Source organism: Rana temporaria, chromosome 10 (assembly GCF_905171775.1).
Source record: "Rana temporaria chromosome 10, aRanTem1.1, whole genome shotgun sequence".
In the NCBI taxonomy this organism is placed as follows: Eukaryota; Metazoa; Chordata; class Amphibia; order Anura; family Ranidae; genus Rana; species Rana temporaria.
The window spans coordinates 16,482,145-16,500,115 of NC_053498.1; the positions used below are offsets into that span (position 1 = coordinate 16,482,145).

General features: G+C 45.0%; 1 protein-coding gene across 1 annotated transcript in view; it reads right to left on the minus strand.

Moving 5' to 3' along the window:
- TMEM145 (transmembrane protein 145) overlaps positions 1–17,971 on the minus strand; it is a 117,301-nt gene that overhangs the window by 64,051 nt on the left and 35,279 nt on the right. Inside the window, exon 2 of the mRNA XM_040327292.1 lies at positions 4,241–4,315. Within this exon, the coding sequence (XP_040183226.1) occupies positions 4,241–4,315 (75 nt within the window). The remainder of the gene's footprint in view (positions 1–4,240; positions 4,316–17,971) is intronic.

Below are 17,971 nucleotides of genomic sequence, written 5' to 3' on the forward strand. Positions count from 1 at the left end.
TACTTTTTTTTTAAAGGTTAATAACCCCTTCCATACCGGGCATTTTCACCCCCTTACTGCCCAGACCAATTTTTAGTTTTCAGCGCTGTTGCAATTTGAATGACAATTGCGTGGTTATGCAACACTGTACCCAAACTAAATCTTTATGTTCCCCCCCCCCCACAAATAGAGCTTTCGTTTGGTGGTATTTGATCATCTCTGCGGTTTTATTTTCTGCGCTATAAACAAAAGAAGAGCGACAATTTAAAAAAAAAAAAACAGAATATTTTTAACTTTTTTATTTAATAAATATCACAATTTTTTTTTAAAAAAACATTATTTTTTCCTCAGTTTAGGCCGATACGTATTGTTATACATATTTTTGGTAAAAAAAACCCGCAATAATCGTATATTGATTGGTTTGCGCAAAAGTTATAGCGTCTACAAAATAGGTGATAGATTTATGGCATTTTAATTTTATTAATTTTTTTACTAGTATTGGCGGCGATTTGCGATTTTTTTTTTTTCACAAGAAAGATTTGCGATTTTTTACTGTGACCGTGACATTGCGAACACATCGGACACTTTTGACACGTTTTTGGGACCATTCACATTTATACAGCCATTAATGCTATAAATATGCATTGATTACCGTATTTAATCGGCGTATACCATGCACTTTTTTGCCCTGAAAATCAGGGCAAAATAGTGGGTGCGCGATATACGCCGATACCCTCTTTCCCGCGCAGAGTTTGAATACTGCGCCGGCATATACCGAGCGCAATACACTCGTGTATAGTCGGGCAGTCTCGGCTCCTCCCGCGCTCACGTCCTGGACGTACAGGACGTGAGCGCGACAGTAGCCGAGCCTGCCCGAGTGTACTGCGCTTGGTATATGCCGGCGCAGTATTCAAACTCGGCGCGGGAAAGTGGGAAACGAGCGAAGAGGACGCCGCAGAAGGACGCCAGACCCGACGAAGAGGACACCCGAAGCCGCAGACGGACGCCGGACCCGACGACGCCGCCGATGGACGCCGCGCAAGACACCAAAACTGTAAGTACAAAATCCATTTTTCCACAGGAATTTCTGGCCAACTTTAGGGGTGCGCGCTATACGCGGGAGCGCGCTATACCCCAATAAATACGGTACTGTGTAAATGTGACTGGCAGGGAAGGGGTTAACCACTAGGGGGCGTTGAAGGGGTTAATATGTTCCCTAAGGTGTGTTCTAACTGTAGGGGGGAGGGGACTCTCAAGGGGAGGAGACCGATGTGTGTTCCTCTGTACTGGGAACACACATTGGTCTCCTCACCGCTAACAGGAGGTGGACCCGTGTGTTTACACACACAGATCCACACTCCTGCCGTGATCACGGCAATCGCGGGCACCCGGCAGCAAATCGCGCCCGCCGGGCACGAGCGCTGCCGCGGGAGATCGCCGGGAACACAGGACGTCGTATGACGTCCACCCGGATCGGTGTGGGGTTCCTGCCGCCGTCATTTCCCTATGGTGCGGTATGGAAGTGGTTAACCGATTAATTGATTAATCGAAACAATAATCGGCCAACTAATCGATAATGAAAATAATCGTTAGTTGCAACCCTAATCTCAATGAAACTCTTAGCTTATTGTGAATCCTTCACAGACCTGATGCAGGTTATATTATTGACTTACCGGGCCAGATTCACCAAAGAGATACGACGGCGTTTCTCCTGATACGCCGTCGTATCTCTGTTTCTATCTATGCGACTGATCCATAGAATCAGTTACGCATAGATATCCATAAGATCCGACAGGTGTAACTGTTTTACACTGTCGGATCTTGGGATGCAATACCGCGGCCGCCGCTGGGTGGAGTTTGCGTCGTAAACCAGCGTCGGGTATGCAAATTAGCAGTTACGGCGGATCCCCGACGGATTTTCGCATTCGCTATGTCGCCGCTAGTCTAGTTTCCTGTCGCAAAGTTAGTTGTCGTTTTAGGTGCCCTAACTTTAGTCAGCAAACTTATTTCTGTCTAAAGTATGGCCGTCGTTCCCGCGTCGAAATTTAAAAATGAACGTCGTTTGCGTAACACTTCCGAGAATACAGAAGTATGCTACGCGCGTCGCCGTTCGAAAAAATGTTGTCACGACGCGCAAAGCACGACGGGATTTGCGAAACGGAGCATGCGCAGTAGGTTAGGCGCGGGAGCGCGCCTAATTTAAATGGCACACGCCCATTTGAATTGGCCCGCCTTGCGCCGGCGCAGTTTTCATCGCAAGTGCTCTGTGAATCAGGCACTTGCGATGAAAACTTGCGGCGGTGTAACGTATCTACGATACGTTACGCCGCCGCAGTTCTATGTGAATCTGGCCCAACGTACTTATTTGACTTACGATGTTAAAGGGCTATACGCGATCAGAAAATGATGGGTAATGTTGGAAGAATTTAGCTGCTGGTGTAATTTTCTTATAGGAAACTCATCTCCCTCAAGCCTTCCTCTAAATACTTTACTGCATCACACTTAACCTCAGCTGATGGGCAAATTGGGAGTAGCAATAAACCAATTCTGAAAGATGAAACTTTTCTCCCTGACCCACAGGAAAGGTAAATTATACTTTGCTGCAGACCTTCCGGACATCTCTATATGGATGATTGCACTGTAATTATTTTAATAAAAAAAATCTAAGTACATTTTCCCTAATCAATATACAGCTGTCATATGACTCGGCTTTCTCCCAGCCTGTCTGCAGGGAAACATAATCAGGGGAGGCTGCTAGTCCTCTGCTGCTGGTCACAAAACAAAAAACAGTGTAAAAATATATTATAATATCAATAAATTGTTTTAAGTTGTATTACAAATATATATATTTGAAATGTGGAAAAGCGGTTCATTGCATGAATCTATTTATGGTTGCCGCTGCCACCCCCTATTAAAGTGCTCAACCGCTTTTCGGGGTGCCAGGCACCTGAATTACAGTGGCAGGGTATTTCTTGGAAGCACCTGATTAGAGCCGTAGGCGCTCGCTGTTCACTCAGCGTTGTGTTAGGAAAGCGAATAAAAAATATCTTTCATAACACTGAACCGCCTCTCAGCCAATCAGGTGCTCGGGTCTGTTACCTGTCACCTGATTGGCTGAAACAACAGGTGCTGTGATTGGACGCTGCCTATCAGGCGTCCAATCATAGCAGAGCACTGGAAAAAGATGACGGGAGAAGACATCGAGGAGCGTGGACGATATCTCCGTGACCCGCTGCCCCACCGAGACAAGGTAAGGGATGCACACTGGCAGCATTTGATGGGCACAGTAGCGGCAATTGATGGGCACACTGGCAGCAATTGGTGGGCACAATAGCGGCAATTGATAAGCACAATGGCAGCAGTTGATGGGCACAGTAGCGGCAGTTGATGGGCACACTGGCAGGAGTTGATGGGAACAGTAGCGGCAGTTGATGGGCACAGTAGTGGCAATTGATAAACACACTGGCAGCAATTGATGGGCACAGTAGCGGCAAATGATGGGCACACTGGCAGCAATTGATGGGAACAGTGTCAGCAATTAATGTGCACAGTGTCAGCAATTGATGGGTCAGTAGCTGCGTTTGATGGCACAGTGGCGGCAATTTATGGGTACATTGGCTGCGTTTGATGGCACAGTGGCGGCAATTGATGGCACAGTGGCTGCGTTTGATGGTCACAGTGGTTGCGTTTGATGGCACAGTGGCTGCGTTTGATGGCACAGTGGCTGCGTTTGATGGCACAGTGGCTATGTTTGATGGCACAGTGGCTACGTTTGATGGCACAGTGGCTGCGTTTGATGGTACAGTGGCTGCGTTTAATAGGCATCGTTGCTGCGTTTGATCGCACAGTGGCGACAATTGATGGGAACAGTAGCTGTGTTTGATGGGCACAGTGGCTGCAATTGATGTTTTTTTTTTTTCAGTTTGTTTTCGCCCCTCCCAAAAAAAACTTGAGCACCAGGCGCCACTGGTGTGTGCGGCAGTCTATTCATCTGAATGGGCTGCCAGGCCGGCTTTTTCTGCAGAAAAGGGCGAATGCACCTCTGTCAAAACGCAGCCTGCAAGGAAATTGCATGGTCAAATGTCCCTGCGGTTCCTGCAAACGCACTGCGTTTTTACGTGTACGGGGTGCCATTCAGCATGAATGCCAGCCCTGCCCATTTTCTCACAGCAGCAGCAGAACCAAGCTTTACAGAGGACCCCCCCCTATATAAAAAAAATCAATACAAGTGGCATATAATATAAATAAACAGCACACTTACCTCTGGATATTTAAATCTGAATTCAAGCCTTCCATAGTCTGACAGAAAACAGAAGCGCGTGAGAAAGACCCAGTCCTTAGATAAAAAAGAGAAAGGATTATACATGTCATATCTGATATAAAATAATAATTGTGCTATCTCACATCCTTCCTTTTCATCTTTCACTCCAATCCCCTGAGAGATCCTCTACAACCTGGATTGCTCTCTAGCATTCTGCCAATATGACCTTCACTAGAACTTCCACTTCCCATGCCATTGGACCGAACTTTGTATCATGCAATAATTATTAAAACCAATGCAAGAATTAACTATTGGAAGAAACAAAGGCCCAGATTCTCGTAGAATGGAGTAAATTTGGGCGGGGGTATGTATCTTATTTACGTTACGCCGCCGCAAGTTTTTCATGCAAGTGCTTTATTCACAAAGCACTTGCGTGTAAAGTTGCGGCGTAGCGTAAATTACCCAGCGCAAGCCCGCCTAATTCAAATTAGGCGGGTAGGGGGCGTGTAGCATTTAAATTAAGCGCGTTCCCGCGCCGAACGTACTGCGCATGCGTTGTCTGTAAAATATCCCAGGGTGCATTGCTCCAAATGATCATTGGTTTCGACGTGAACGTAAATGGCGTCCAGCCCCATTCACGGACGACTTACGCAAACGACGTAAATTTATAAATTTCGACGCGGGAACGACGGCCATACTTAACATTGATTGCGCCTCATATACCCAGGGGCAACTTTACGCCGGGACAAGCCTAACGTAAACATTGTAACTTTACTGCGTCGGCCGCGCGTACGTTCAGGAATTCGCGTATCTAGCTAATTTGCATACTCAACGGGGAAAACGACGGAGGCGACACCTAGCGGACAAAAAAAAAAAATTGCATTTAAGATTTTAAGATCGGACGGCGTAAGAGCCTTACGCCTGTCGGATCTAATGGTTATCTATGCGTAACTGATTCTAAGAATCAGTCGCATAGATACGACGGCCCAGATTAGGACTTACGACGGCGTACATGGCGTTGCGCCGTCGTAAGCCCTTTGAGAATCTGGGCCAAACCATCTGCTTTATATTCTTTATACAGTGTCTTGAAAAAGTATTCATACCCCTTGAAATTTTCCAAATTTTGTCACGTTACCATCCAAAAACATAAATGTATTTTTTTGGGATTTTATGTGATAGACCAACACAAAGTGGCACATAATTGTGAAGTGGAAGGAAAATTATAAATGATTTTCCAAATTATTCACAAATAAATCTGTGAAAAGTGTGGGGTACATTTGTATGGCGCCCCCCCCGGAAACAATACTTTGTAGAACCTCCTTTCTCTGCAATTACAGCTGCAAGTCTTTTTGGGGATGTCTCTACCAGCTTTGCACATCTACAGATTGACATTTTTGCCCATTCTTCTTTGCAAAATATCTCAAGTTCTGTCAGATTGGATGGAGAGTGTCTGTGATCAGCAATTTTCAAGTCTTGCCACAGATTCTCAATGGGATTTAGGTCTGGGCTGTGACTGGGCCATTCTAACACATGAATATGCTTTGATCTAAACCATTCCATTCCAATTGAACTTGGGCAGGAGCCTCATAATAAGGAGATTTATGGGCCTTAATACTTTTTAACTGCACAGATCAGAAAACAAGAGAAAGGAGAAATGCATTCATATTTTATAGTGTTTCTTTTGACGTTTCGGAATATCACCTGCATACAACTTTCCTTGTAGTTAATTTTGATTAATTGAGCCAGACATGCAGAGGTACAGTAGACCAAAGCCAGAAACAAAAGAAGAGAACATTATCATAGCTTACAAATTTTAAGGTTTGGTGCTGTCCTCCCTAACCGTGCTGCCCTAGGCTCTGCCTCGCGAGTGCCATAATGCTAGCTCCAGCACAGGACCGCTACTCTTCTCCATTTATACCCATGACATAGGCCAGCTCTTTAGCGCATTGGGCTCCAGTCTCATCTATATCTCATCAATATACCTTTGATGTGCAAATTAATTTCTCAGCTTCAGATCTCTCAATCCTATTATCCTGAGTTATTGCTCTATTGCAGATGTCTCCTTCTACTAATATACTGTTATTATTCAGGATTTATATAGAGCAGGGCTTGACAAATTGACAAACCGATTGTGGGCCCCATCGGTCTTTTTTCCATCTGTGAAAAAAATAGAACATGTTTTACATTTTTCCTATGGATAAAAACACGATTGAAAAAAACGATCGTCTGTGTGGAAGTCCATCGGACAAAAATCCATGCATGCTCAGAATTTTAGTCGACGCATGCTCGGAAGTATTGAACTTCATTTTTCTCAGCACGTCGTAGCGTTTTACGTCACCGCGTTTTGGCGCGGTCAGATTTTTAACTGATGGTGTGTAGGCAAGACTCATGAAAGTCAGCTTCATCAGTTATCCGACGGAAAAATTACATCAGATATCCGATCGTGTGTACGTGGCTTTATACTCTGTAGCTCCTGCTGGGTTTTGCTTCTAATCCCCTTGTGGAGGCTTCCATTTGTGGATGGACATTTTGGCCCGGATTCAGATACAATAGTGTATCTATCGGCGGGCGGGCGTAACGTATCCCAGATGTGGTCCGGCGTAAGCCAGCGGAATTCAAATGTGGATAATGTGGGCGTGTTTTATTTAACCACTTACCCCCCGGACCATATTGCTGCCCAAAGACCAGAGTACTTTTTGCGATTCGGGACTGCGTCGCTTTAACAGACAATTGCGCGGTCGTGCGACGTGGCTCCCAAACAAAATTGGCGTCCTTTTTTTCCCACAAATAGAGCTTTCTTTTGGTGGTATTTGATCACCTCTGCGGTTTTTAGTTTTTGCGCTATAAACAAAAATAGAGCGACAATTTTGAAAAAAATTTATATTTTTTTACATTTTGCTATAATAAATATCCCCCAAAAATATATAAAAAAACATTTTTTTTCCTCAGTTTAGGCCGATACGTTTTCTTCTACATATTTTTCGTAAAAAAAAATCGCAATAAGCGTTTATTGATTGGTTTGCGCAAAAGTTATAGCGTTTACAAAATAGGGGGTATTTTTATGTAATTTTTATTATATTTTTTTTACTAGTAATGGTGGCGATCAGCGATTTTTTTTTCGGTATTGCGACATTATGGCGGACACTTTTGACACATTTTTGGGACCATTGGCATTTTTATAGCGATCAGTGCTATAAAAATGCATTGGATTACTATAAAAATGCCACTGGCAGTGAAGGGGTTAACACTAGAGGCCGGGGAAGGGGTTAAGTATGCCTGGGTGTGTTTTTACTGTGGGGGGGGGGGGGGGTGGCCTCACTAGGGGAAACACTGATCCTCGGTTCATACATTGTATGAACCGAAGATCAGCATTTCCCCTGCTGACAGGACCGGGAGCTGTGTGTTTACACACACAGCTCCCGTTCCCCGCTCTGTACCGAGCGATCGCGTGTGCCCGGCGGCGATCGTGCCCGCCGGGCACACGCACGGGAGTCGGGGGCGAGCGGGCGGCGCGCGTGCGCGCCCTAGTGGCGGCTGGGAGAGAGGACGTCATACTACGTGCTCTCGCCCAGCCGAGCCAACTTGCCGACGTATAACGGCGGTGGCCGGTCGGCAAGTGGTTAAATTAATTATGACCCCATGTATTTGACGTTTTTTACGAATGGCGCATGCGCCGTCCGTGAAACAATCCCAGTGTGCATGCTCGAAATTACGCCGCAAATCGCCAATGCTTTCGACGTGAACGTAAATTACACACAGCCCTATTCGCGAACGACTAACGCAAATGATGTAATCGACGGAAAATTCAACGCTGGCCCGACGTCCATACTTAACATAGGATACGCCTCATATAGCAGGGGTAACTTTACGCCGGAAAAAGCCTAACGTAAACTACGTAAAAAAATGCGCCGGGCAGACGTACGTTTCTAAATCGGCGTATCTACATAAGTTGCATATTCCTTGCGTAAATCTACGGAAGCGCCACCTAGCGGCCAGCGTAAATATGCAGCCTAAGATACGACGGTGTAAGACACTTACGCCGGTCGGATCTTAGGGAAATCTATGCGTAACTGATTCTTTGAATCAGTCGCATAGATACAACCCCGCAACTCAGAGTTACGACAGCTTATCCGGAGATACGCCGTCGTAACTCCTATCTGAATCCGGGCCTTTGTGTTTACACAACCTATTACATTGCTATAATCTTTTTATATGGACTATAAACTGAAGGACTTATGAATAAATGGTTGTGGAACAAATCAGTGAGTTTCCATTATTTCCTATGGGGACATTTGCTTTCATATACAAGTGCTTTGGATTACAAGCACGCTTCCTTAACGATCTATGCTTGCCATCCAAGGTTTTGCTGTATTCTTTTTACTACTGTCTGTTTGCTGTGTTAGCTGCTAATCAAAGCGACTGAATTGCAACCTCAACTGGGAGCCAAACGCTTGGCTGGAGATTGCAGCACATAAGTCCCATTGAAAAATTGATGTTCGGCCAAAAAAAATTCAGACGGGTTACGTTCTGAACACCGGATTGCTTAGCCACTCACTTTTCAGTGTAAATCTAGCCATTCTGCCTAAAATACTTGTTAATTCTAATCAGCCACTCTTTTGTGATTCTGGCACTCCAATACAATACAGGCCAACGACCTCACTTTTATTATAATGGTCAAATAATACAGCTTGGTTACCAGCTCGCCCCAGGCTGCTGACTGGACATTGAAGGAGTAACAGAATACTGATGAGCATCTCTCTGCTCTTCTATGGAAGCGGGATCAGGAAAGGGCACTTCTTGTACAGAAGGAAACAACAAATCCTTAACTTGCTCGGAATGCTAACATTTCTCTCTCCCAGCCTGTTTCACATTATTAAAGCGGAGTTCCAACTGTGTAAATTTTACTGGGATGCCATTAAAGTTTATTTGCGTGTAAAGGCAGGTGTCCCAATACTTTTGGTAATATAGTGTGTGTGATATATATATATATATATTGTAAGTGGTTAGCTCGGTAGCGGGGTGTGTGACCCCCTGGATGGGTTCACTACACACTGAATTTATACAGAAAGGCAGTCGAAGACGGTTGAAAAACAAAGATTTTGGTTTATTCTTCCATCTTGCTGGAAACAAGTGCAAGCATCCAAACAGCATAAACAAAATCAAACATAAAATAAACCCTAGCCACTTGGGGCGTCTACCTTCACCACACAGGAACCTATCTATGGAGTCTGGCACAGCCTAGTGCTGGGCACACTGCTGGTCATACAGCAGAAAAACAATAGTCTTTTTTTGATTTTTATTACACAGAAAAATAAATCACCACCTCACCTCCTCAGAAGACTTTCAGCTACTGCTCTCCTTACTCACAAAGCCTCAGGATGCAGCATTCAGTGGTAATCCTCTGGATTATTTATAGAGGCCTTAATTGCCTCATTCTGAACAGCTGAAGTTTTCCAACGCCCTTAAACCTTTTCTGGCTACTTCTGAAGCCGACGCATAACAACAATTGGTGTATTGTCTAAACAAGGCAGAAATGTATCTCCCGTCTGTGACAACACCCACAGATTTACCTAACTTCCTGTCACAATATATATATATATATATATATATATATATATATATATATATATTCATATATATATTCTCTCGATATATATAAGCCGACCCGAATATAAGCGAGGCACCTAATTTTACCACAAAAAAACTGGGAAAAGGTATTGACTCGAGTATAAGCCCAGGGTGTCAATCTGCATGCCTCACTGTGCCCATGCCTCACTGTGTCCATAACTAGACTGACGTTTAACATGGGAGTCTATGGAAGGGGTGCCCGGCTTTGAAAAAATCGGTGCTCCCCAGCTGTAGGTCCCCCAGACAACAAACTTTGTACACTTGTAAATGGGGCTATATGTGTGCCAAGTTCCGGGTCCAGGGGACCTACGACCGGCCGGTACCGGGTCCCCAAATTCACCGGAGAAATTACCGTTTAACATGGGAGTCTATAAAGGGGTTTCGGGCTTTGAAAAATCGGTGCTCTCCGGCCGTAGGTCTCCCGTACAACAAACTTTGCACACTAATGGAGGAAGAGTGGGGCTACAAGTTTGGGGTCCAGTGGACCTACGGCCGGCCGGTACCGGGTCCCCAAAATCCGGGAGATCAGGCACAAAAAGGTGACTTGAGTATAAGCCGAGGGGGGGGCATTTTCAGCACAATAAAATGTATAAAAGTATATACGGTATAACTATATAATATATATATTTTTTTCCTTTTATTGATTGAGCTAGATAGACTTGTGTCTCTTTTCAACCAGTTTAACTATGTAACTATATTTTTACTACGGTACTGTAGTGAGGCAATACAGTAGCTCAGAGGAATATGCAGGTAGCCATTATTCAGTAGGGTTGTACAAAGAACCACTGACCATAAATATAGTTTGGTTTTGAACAGTTTAAATAAATAAATGTTTTGGAAAATCATACAATCCCAGCAGCATAACAGAAAACAATAAAATCTGCTGAACAATGATGAAGTGCTCTGCAGTTTCAGATGGTGTCTATCACCTCGTTGGGGCAGCTAAGGCGTAGCGGTGACGGGCCAGCTCCTCTCATCTGCTACTGAGCGCAGTGCAGTGTACACTCCCAGCATCTATCAAATGTCAAAGCTTGAGGTGGCGCAACACCACTGCGATAGTGCTGATGTTGTATTACAATTGCCCCCCCCCCTTATATAGAAAGGAATATGCCAACAGAAGAAGCTTAGACAGTAATGGTTTTGCCGATGCAGACCAGCGGGGAGAGAGTCATCATTGATGGAACAAGGCTGACTCAAAGTGCTCCTACCACCCTCCTCGTCCCCAATTTCCACCTTAACTTTAATTCATCATTTACAAATGCTAGCATGGAGATGGTCAGAGACTGCAGACATGATATAGGAGATGGTCAGAGACTGCAGACATGATATAGGAGATGGTCAGAGACTGCAGACATGATATAGGAGATGGTCAGAGACTGCAGACATGATATAGGAGATGGTCAGAGACTGCAGACATAGTACATGAGATGGTCAGAGACTGTAGACATAGTGCAGAAGATGGTCCATTAGACCCCTTTCACACTGGAGGCGTTTTTAAGGCGCTTTAGCATTGAGTGCTTTCACACTGGAGCGGTGCACTGGCAGGATGTCAAAAAGTTTCCTGTAAGTAGCTTCTTTGAGGCTCTTTAGTGTGTGTATACACCGCTCCTAAATCGCCCCTGCCCATTGAAATCAATGGTCAGTGCCTGCAAAGTGCCTCGGAAGTGGCACTTTGAACCCTTTAGTTGGCCGCTAGTGGGGGTTAAAAGTACCTCTAAAACTACAGTAAAGCCCCACTAAAACTAGCGCCGCTTTGCCACCGACGCCCCCGCACTGTCAGTGTTCAAGGGCTCCTAGTACATCTCATTATACATCACATCTATAGATGGACTACTGAGGCGCAGGAAGGGACAGGGGCTGTGTGTCTAATGTAATCTATCTTGCCATAAAACATCTAGAGCAGGGGCAGCCCAGAGCACGTGTAAAGGGATGCTGATGATGTTATCCTCCAGCACACAGCACACTGAACACTGTGACTCACCTCAGGTTTCTCTGCAGCCAGAGATAGAGATGAGAGGGGAAGGCATTCCAACTGGATTTGGTAGAGACAGTGCAAAATCCCAGACTCCCAGTGTGAGGAATTCATTCCTGCACATTAACACTGAGCAGCCACTGAAAACCAGAACCCTTGTGTCAGGAAGAGGCACTGCCAGAAGGAGGGGAGAACGCTGGCAGTTCGGCGCCCCCACTTTTGCAGGCGCCGGGGGTCAAAGCACCCTGCCTAGGATCGCTCCCCTGACCGTGTGGCACTCTTCAGTCTCCTTCTAGCCTAAAATGATTGAAATAAAAAATAGGTTCTACAGCATTAGGTTCTAATCAGCCCCCGGATCAAAACAATCAGGCCTAGCCTAAAGCATAAGCCTGCCTAAATTTATCTGCCTCCTTTATCTTACCTCACAAAAATTCCTCACTCTATCACCTACCTATCGTAGAGGGTGCTACATAAATATTAAGATCTGTAATAACTGATTGTAAAGTTGCTGAGGCAGACCATTTTCTGTTTTCTGCAATATACAGAATAAATATGCAGAAACGCGGCCAAAATGCTGCGTTTCCTCCACACAAATCGCTCTACACCATCCTCACATTCCAAATGACAATCTTTAATCCCAGCCAGTCTACAAAACCTCCTTTCACCAAAAGCTCATACTCAAAGGAGAAAAGGTGAAGCATTAGCGAGGAGGACGAGAGCCGCCCCTTATCTGGTATTTGGGGCACCTCTACCTAAGCAACAGTTGCTAGGATGCCAATTCTAGCTCAATGGTTTCTATGCCAACCTGTCTGTGGAACTGGGAAGAAACCCAGAAAAAGGATTAAGAGAAAGAATAAGAACGCATAGAGCAGAGCGGGAGCTCAGCCGCCTGCAGCTCTAGGCCTATGCATGGCCTGACCGGTGGAGGCAACAAATGCAGTATTTACCGGTCAGTCAGGTGTATTGTGTAAAAAAAAAGGTTAACTCCCTAAGCTGAATAATCTTTGTTTTAACCACTTGAACTTCGGAAGATTTACCCCCCCCCCCCTTTCATGACCAGGGATGGACTGGCCAATGGGACTACAGGGAGTATCCCGATGGGCCGATGGCTCAGTGGGCCAGCTTCAGTGACAGCGGACCACCGCCCCCCTCCGCTCCTCTGTCTCTCCCTCCCCGCAGAGTTCACCTCCCCTCCCCGCAGCGCTCACCTGGGGGGAACCGAGAATCAGGGGGAGGACCAGAGGAGCAGGGGGGTGACAGAGGAGCATGGGGGAGGGGACAGACAGTTGACTCAACAGCTATGGCCTGGGAGTTTCTCACTTCAGCCTAAACTTGTCCCATAAGGGGGAGCACCGAACTGATTCTTTGCCCCGGGTGAAATAATGTCTAGCTTCCCCACTGGTACTGCCTAAAAAGAGTACCAGTACCAACTGTTCTACTCTAATAAAGTAGAACGGCTAGTGGCTAGTGAAGGGGAGAGGGGGGCTTGGGTGGCCGGGGGGGTGCGGGAGTTGTCCGGCCGCCATAGGAGAGACATGTCAAAGTGGGCCAGTCTGGATGAAGTCCAAGGCAAAATTTTTGTCCCAGTCCAGCCCTGTTCATGACCAAGCTATTTTTGCGATACGGCCATGCGTTATTTTAAAGCGGAGCTTCAGCCCCCCCACCAAAAAAAATTAATCACTTTGATTTTGATTGAGAGAGTGAAGAGAGGGTTGTTTTTTCGCAACAAAAGTTGAGTTACCGAGGATGATCCCCTTTGAGAACTGGCAACTACGACAGGAGCTGCTTGTGTACATGACCTGTAGTAAGCCTTGAAGCCTTGACCTTTACAAAGATCCTCATACCACAAGCCAAGCCATCATGGGGTGGAGGGCAGGTGGTGTGTTGTGGGATCTGGGGTGAGTTTGTCCTGCAACTGTCTATACTGCATTCATTTAAACTACACACTTTCACATCTTTAAATTTGAGACTTGAGAGATTATTTGCAGAACTAGTTTACCACACGATGACGTATGTCTGACTTTAGTGTTCCTGATGTCAGCAGACTTTGTCCACAATCTTCAAATAAGTGCCTTCATGAATGAAGCAGTCCTTCCACCTAGATTTGTTCCTTGGAAAAGAGTACCGCTCCAAGCCCTGCGACCTATGCTGTGCTCCCGCCCTGTAGTACTGACAGGTGCAGACTCTGCGCTGATAGCTCATAGCTCATGACTAAGCATCTATCCATGATGTGAAACATGTTAGCTTTTTTGTCCCCTATGTCCACTTTCTACCATTGATTGCAGTGTTGCATGAACTTTTGGATGTTATACAGCTTTGGGCCCAGATTCTCAAAGGGCTTACGACGGCGCAACGCCATGTACACCGTCGTAAGTCCTAATCTGGGCCGTCGTATCTATGCGACTGATTCTTAGGCCTCGTACACACGACCGGACCGTTTTCATCGGACATGTCCGCTGCCGGATTTTGGTCTGATGGCTGTACACACCATCAGACCAAATTTCCCGCGGACAGCGAATGCGGCGACGTGCGCGACCCTGGAAGGTTAATGCTTCCACGCATGCGTCGAATCACTTCGATGCATGCGATGGCTTTCGGCCGAGCGGACATGTCCGGTGAGTCGTACAGACGACCGAACATGTTCCGACGAACAGGCTTCCAGCGGACATGTTTCTTAGCATGCTAAGAAACATTTGTCCGCTGGAAACCTGTCCGATCCGCCAGAAAATTGTCCGGTCGGACGTACACACGACCGAACATGTCCGCGGAAACTGGTCCGACGGACCAGTTTCAGCAGACATGTTCGGTCGTGTGTACGAGGCCTCAGCATCAGTTACGCATAGATAACCATTAGATCCGACAGGCGTAAGGCTCTTACGCCGTCGGATCTTAAATGCAATTTTTTTTTTGGCCGATATGTGTCGCCTCCGTCGTTTTCCCCCGTCGAGTATGCAAATTAGCAAGATACGTGAATTCCCGAACGGATGCGCGGCCGACTCAGTGAAGTTACGATGTTTACGTTAGGCTTGTCCCGGCGTAAAGTTGCCCCTGCTATATGAGGGGCAACCAATGTTAAGTATGGCTGTCGTTCCCACGTCGAAATGTAAAAATTTACGTTGTTTGCGTAAGTCGTCCGTGAATGGGGCTGGACGCCATTTACGTTTACGTCGAAACCAATGATGTCCTAGCAACGTCATTTGGAGCAATGCACCCTGGGATATTTTATGGAACGGCGCATGCGCAGTACGTTCAGCGCGGGAACACGCTTAATTTAAATGCTCCACGCCCCCTACCCGGCTAATTTGAATTAGGCGGGCTTGCGCCGGGTGATCTACGCTACGCTGCCACAACTTTACAGGCAAGTTCTTTGAGAATAAAGCACTTGGCTGTAAAACTTGCGGCGGCGTAACGTAAATCAGATACGTTACGCCCGCCCAGTTTAAATCAATTGTACGAGAATCTGGGCCTTGGATTTTATCCTTTGTTCATTTTGTTTCAAATAAATCGCCTATCAGAGTGCGGCAGTCCAGGAGCATTTCTTTTTTCCATAGATGTGTTTCTTATGCTAGCCACACAACTCGAAATTCTATCAAATTTATTTTTTTGTATTTAATTGGAAGTCATATTTGGAACCATTTTCCTAAATAGTGGGGAAAACGTGCTTGTTTGTTTTTATGTTTAGTACAAATTATGATCATGATCAAGGCAGTTTTCCAATAAATTTTATTTGCTTTGATTCTTATTTTTTTTTAATGCTCTGCAAGATTAATGGAAAAAAACTGAAAACGAAAAAAAGTAAAACAAAAAAGGTAATAAAATTGAATAATGTTTCCAACCAACCTGATTGTTTCCCTTTTAATTCAATCCAAAAATATTTGACTTGATTAAAGGATGATTGACTAAATCTCTACGTAGAGCAAAAAAAAATGAATAGGACATTTCAAAGCTGAACTCAAAGAAGAAATTAAAAGAAAGTTATCGCAAACGCTTGATTGCAGTTGTTGCCGCCAAGGGTGGCACAACTAGTTATTAGGTTTAGGGGGTAATGACTTTTTTACATAGATTTTTTCCCTTAATTTAACTTAAAAACTGCATTTTGTATTTACTCGGGTTATCTTTGTGTAATATTAAAATTTGTTTTCTCTGAATCATTTAAGTCCAATGAGGTGATTGATATTGGCACAACTAGTTATTAGGTTTAGGGGCTAATTTCTTTTTTACATAGATTTTTTTCCCCTTAATTCAATTTAAAAACTGCATTTTGTATTTACTTAGGTTATCTTTGTGTAATATTATTATTTTTTTTTGATCGGAATCATTTAAGTCCAATGAGGTGATTGATATCTCCTGAACTTACCTCTATTATTTACATCTGACAATTCTGTGCACTAGAAGACAGCTATGGCAGTAGTTCCAGGAGCCCAACGCTAGACTTTCTGGTCTCTGGCATCTTAAACAGTAGAGTCCATGCAGCTGCTGTGACTGCCCCCTCCCCTCATCTTGCCCATTCACAGAAGCTGTTTTATTATGTGAACTCATTCACAAAATACAAAGGCTTCTGTGAATGAGCAGCAGAGGAGTGGGATGGGCATAGCTGCTCTGTGTCTTTCTCTTCTCTCTCACAGCCATGAGTGCCTCAGTGTATGTGCTTGTCAGATATAAGTATAAGAGATAAGTCTAGGAGGTAGCATGTACTTTCTTGGACTTAAAGTGATTGTAAAATGTCACCTTGTAAAACAACCCATTCGGTTTAAAATAGAAATGAAAGGCAAAAGTTTTTGTATAGATAAAAAAATATTTTATTCTTCTAGACGTAAAGAGTGCCCCCTTGTCCTCTGTGATGACCTTAAAGTGAATAACTCAACACCAAGTTCACTATATGGACCCCTTATGTATTTGTACATGTTGATCATATGCCCCTTAAAGTGGAGATCCATCCAAAAATTGAAGTTCCACTTTTTGGAACCCCCCCTCCAGTGTCACATTTGGCACCTTTCAGGGAGAGGGGGAGCAGATACCTGTCTAATACAGGTATTTGCTCCCACTTCTGGGCATAGACATACAAGCCACTCACGGGTATCTACGCCACTTCCTTTGTCGTCCCCCCGCTGTCTTCTGGGAGACACACAGGTCCCAGAAGACAGCAGGAACCAGTGGGATCGCGCGTGCGCAGTAGGAACCAGAAGGGAAGCCAGAAGGCTTCACATCCTGTTTCCCTTACAAAAGATGGCGGCAGCAGTACCCGAGAGCTGAGGGACAGATCAGCTGCGGGTGCCGACATCGCAGGCACCCTGAACAGGTAAGGGTCCTTATATTAAAATTCAGCAGCTGCAGTACTTGTAGCTGCTGACTTTAAAAAAAAAAAAAACGGCGGAACTCCACTTTAACAACAAAAATATTTAAATATATATATATATATTACAAACGCTTCTAGACGCAAACGCAGCTAAACGTGGCTAAGCGGCCGTTTTTAGATGCCGGTTTCTTGCCATCAAGGTAAATCGTTCAGGAGAGGTTGAACAACGTCCCATGTACATGAAGTCTAAAGCCTCATACACACGATCGGATTTTCCACGGACAAAGCGTAGGGCTTTTGTCCGAAGAGCGTTGGCCATATACTTGTGTTGCAAACAAACGGCAAAGAATTGTCAGTCAACAAACACAAAACTATGTGGTTTTTCAGCGCTTTAGCGCCACCCTTTGTGCAACTTCTGCCAATATTGTGTTATGGTGAGCATTGCTTCTGAGCATGCGTGTTTGTATCTTTTTGGATCTTTTTCCGAAGGACTTCTGTACACACGATTGGATAATCCGACAACACGCATTTGTTGTCGGAAAATTTTAAAGCATGCTATCCAATATTTGTTGTTGCGAAATCCGTCAATAATTGTCCGATGGAGCATACAGTCGGAATTTCCGACAAAAGCCTGCATCACACAATTCCCGTCGGAAAATCCGATCGTGTGTACGGGTCTTAAAGTGTAAGTAAATCCTCCTATCGTTTTCAGCCAAGGAAGCTGCCATCTTTGTCTCTGTTTAACCAGTTAACAACCGCCCTATAGACGAAATACGTCTACAAGGCGGTTGCTTAACTCTGGGAGGACGTCCATGGACGTCCTCCCAGAATCGCG